General features: G+C 32.0%; 1 protein-coding gene across 1 annotated transcript in view; it reads right to left on the bottom strand.

Annotated features, from left to right (window-relative positions):
- Positions 1–1,677: 1,677 nt before the first annotated feature.
- The window catches only part of kif6 (kinesin family member 6), a 185,736-nt gene continuing 183,956 nt past the window's right edge, over positions 1,678–3,457 (bottom strand). Inside the window, exon 19 of the mRNA XM_016498319.1 lies at positions 1,678–1,843. Coding sequence (XP_016353805.1) covers positions 1,830–1,843 — 14 coding nt within the window. The 3' untranslated portion in view covers positions 1,678–1,829. The remainder of the gene's footprint in view (positions 1,844–3,457) is intronic.

A 3,457-nucleotide genomic window follows, 5' to 3' on the forward strand; every position in this document is an offset into this window, starting at 1 on the left:
TAGATTATTTACAGAGGTTTCTTTCTAATCGTCATCAGCTATGTTGCTGAATCCATCAGCTAAGTATTCCTAAAATAAAATGTGTCATTGAGAACATTCTGTACAGCAATTGAAATGCTCCATAGTATGAAGAGAAATATGGAATGATTCCTCATTGGTCTGGTAGAATCTTAGTGGATGTTTGATACCATGCGCTGTTTGAGTAGAACATTGCTTCCTGTGATATCAACCATCCAATAATACATCATGCAATAAAGTGAGCCATAGTGGTTGATGTTTTGCCTGTAAAGAAGATATTTCAAGCATAAAATGTCTTTATGACACCAAGGCTCTAAAATAAATAAATAAATAAATGAATAAATAATAAAATAATGGAGCAGTTTTGAGAGTCAAGGGTCTGCTACCATTAATGTAATTTGAAAAATGTTTGATATGTGTGACTTACTGCCTGTATATACTGAATTATTTTTATATTTTACAATTAAGATGTCCTAATATAATCAATGTTAAGCTTAATAAAACTGTTTTATTAATTTGTCTAAAACTTAGAAATGAACAGAACAGCTGGTTCTGTTCCCAGATTTTACATTACAATGTCTTAAACTTTAAATTGAGATTGAGCAACCTTATAAATTACCATGTTATTGTACACAATCATCATATAATTTTATAAACATTATATGTATTGACACGTGATCTGTACTGTACATTGCTGGAATATTCCAGAATATAGGAAGCAAAGAAAGGCCACTTTACGCCTGTTCAATCTGATGAAAGAAAGTGCTGCTCCCTTATGCAAATTACTGCTCAGAACCTCATTGCTCAAACAAACCTATTCATAGTCATGCAAAATAGTGCATCATAAAACAAAAATGACCAGATCTCAGTCTTAAGATTTTTGAGCAGAGAAATGTCAAATGGTTGCTATTAACAAATTAAAGACTACAATTTGGAATATCTAAAATAGATTAGCATTTATTGTATATTGCATCTATGAAATATAATTCTTTATAAAATGTAAATACTGGTGTTTATAGAAGACGTATGATTGTTCACTGTTAAAGAAGTTCTTGAAAAAATATTTTAACTCCACTTGCATTCTCCCAAAAGAGGCTCTAAGCAGAAAAGACCAATTTACCATTGATTGAAAAAATTATCTTTTTACACCTCAAAAAAAAAAAAAACTACAGGCATCTAATGTGAATGACTCAAAGTCAGGTGTAGTTCAACATGTCATAAAACAGCGAAATAAATAGCGAAATGACCAAAAAGATTTTACCAACAGCTTTATAACGGACCAAATAACATAAAACAACAAGAAACTGACATTATTTTACAGAAGAACTTGTATATATACAAGACAATAAACAATAGTGTCAACAAACAAACAATCAAACAAAGGATATGATTTCACCACTACGTGAATAAGATTATATTGGGTTAGGCAGGGAGACAGAGCTTTGATCAGGTTAACACCTTATGATAGCTTGTAAAAACTAAACATTTGTTCAAGTGCCTTTACCAATGATTTATTTGGTTGCTATGCAACTACATTACCCTTAAATTGATCTCCTCATTTCAGCAAGTTTTCCACTAAAAGGTAACAGAACAGATCAATAACCAGCCAGGTTGTAAATGGACATATGTAATATAAATTGATGCTGTTATATTTGTCAGTGTGCCCCGCTCCTTCTGAGTCAGTGACATGAGGGTTTTGACATGTTTAAGAGTCATTAAGGTGTCCTTTAATGATCTACCTGGCCCAGAGTTTTGCAGAAATGTGTGACTTTTCATTGTTTGTCCTCCTCTGTTCTTATTTATAACTGTTCTTATTTTGCCACTCCTGAAACAAAGAGACATTATAATGATCAAATCAGGTTAGAAACATTAAGGCCATCTATAATACAAAGTGCACTGTAGAGAAGGCAAACATCACATAACTTTGAAAGTATGATGAAATGATGATTTCTCATGATTTGATGTGTCAATTTTAAATCGATTTATTTACCAGGTTTATCTGAGAAGTCATTTGGAAACCTTTTAGACACAGTAGAAAATTAAAAGAGTTGCCTCTGTCTTATATGATAACATCTAAATCAATAAAAAATGTATACATTTAATTATTTGATTAAATATAATATGACTTTTATTTAAAACATCTTTGTGTGGTATCTGTTGTGGTATCTATTTTATTTAGACTTTCTTAGATAACTGTCATTGTTGCATCAACAGCCTTGCTGTGAGAGATTTGCTCCTGTCTCACTCCAATGACCTCACCTACCACTGCCAATGAAATCCCACCACCATTGATAAAACACCATGACAGCTTTTACTGATCTTTGTACATTTGCTTTTACCTTTACTGTTATCAAAATAATTTGTGTTTTATGTACTTTGTTTATTTGCCTTTGCCATCAAAAAGTGATCAAAACACTTCACATTGGGGACACCTGCTGGTCAAACATATGTAAATGCAATGGCAGCAATGTCCTTCAGGTGACGGAGAGAAAATATGGTAACATTTTATTTTAAGGTCCAATTCACACTATTAACTAACGTATAGCTATGAATTATGCCTCAATAAGCTCCTAATTTGCTGCTTATTAATAGTTAATAAGGTAGTTGTTAAGTTTAGGTATGGGATAGGGTCAAGGGAGCTAAAATATGGTCATGCAGAATAAGGCATTAATATGTGCTTTATAAGTGCTAATAAACAGCCAGTATACTAGAAATACGCATACTAATAAACAACTAGGTAATAGTGAGATTTGGTCCCTAAAGTGTAACCTAAAATATAGTAAAGAGTGTTCATCTTCATGTAAGCACAGTCATATGTGATGATGTACAATATATCAGTAACCTCCATATGCCCCAAAGTAATATCATATCATTAGATGATATCACTATGAAACAGAGATTTACAGTCATGAAGGTTAGTATCACACCTGTAACTCTTTTTAGGGATACAGCTATTCCTATTACCCTACACAGGACAAGTGATGTGGGAATAGACTGATGGAAGTTTGCTGTTACGGGTAGAAATTCTATAGTATTTTTGGTTTAACATTTTGTGGTTAAAATTATTTGTCCAACGTGCCCTTTTAATTCAACTTACACAATGAATACTTTAACTAAACTATATGCTATATGTGATATATCCTGAATATCCTTAGTAAAATAATATATTGTGGCTAACAAGTTTTTTTTTTTTGGTAAATACCCTTCCAAATGATTCAACTGAATTTTTCAGATGTTTAAATCAAGTCTCTTTCCATTTGTGACAGTTGTTTACTTATGCACTCACCTGTTAAACCCAAAGTTTATTACTTCATACATTTTAATATTTAAATATTTTTAATAATTAAAATGTTTCCTTAGGTCAATGTATGTGTGTGTGTGTGTGTGTTTGTTTGTGTTTGTGTGTGTGTGTGTGTGTGTGTGTGTGTGTGTGTGTGTG

The sequence above is a fragment of the Sinocyclocheilus anshuiensis genome, unplaced genomic scaffold (assembly GCF_001515605.1).
Source record: "Sinocyclocheilus anshuiensis isolate Anshui unplaced genomic scaffold, SAMN03320099.WGS_v1.1 scaffold1534, whole genome shotgun sequence".
NCBI lineage: Eukaryota > Metazoa > Chordata > Actinopteri > Cypriniformes > Cyprinidae > Sinocyclocheilus > Sinocyclocheilus anshuiensis.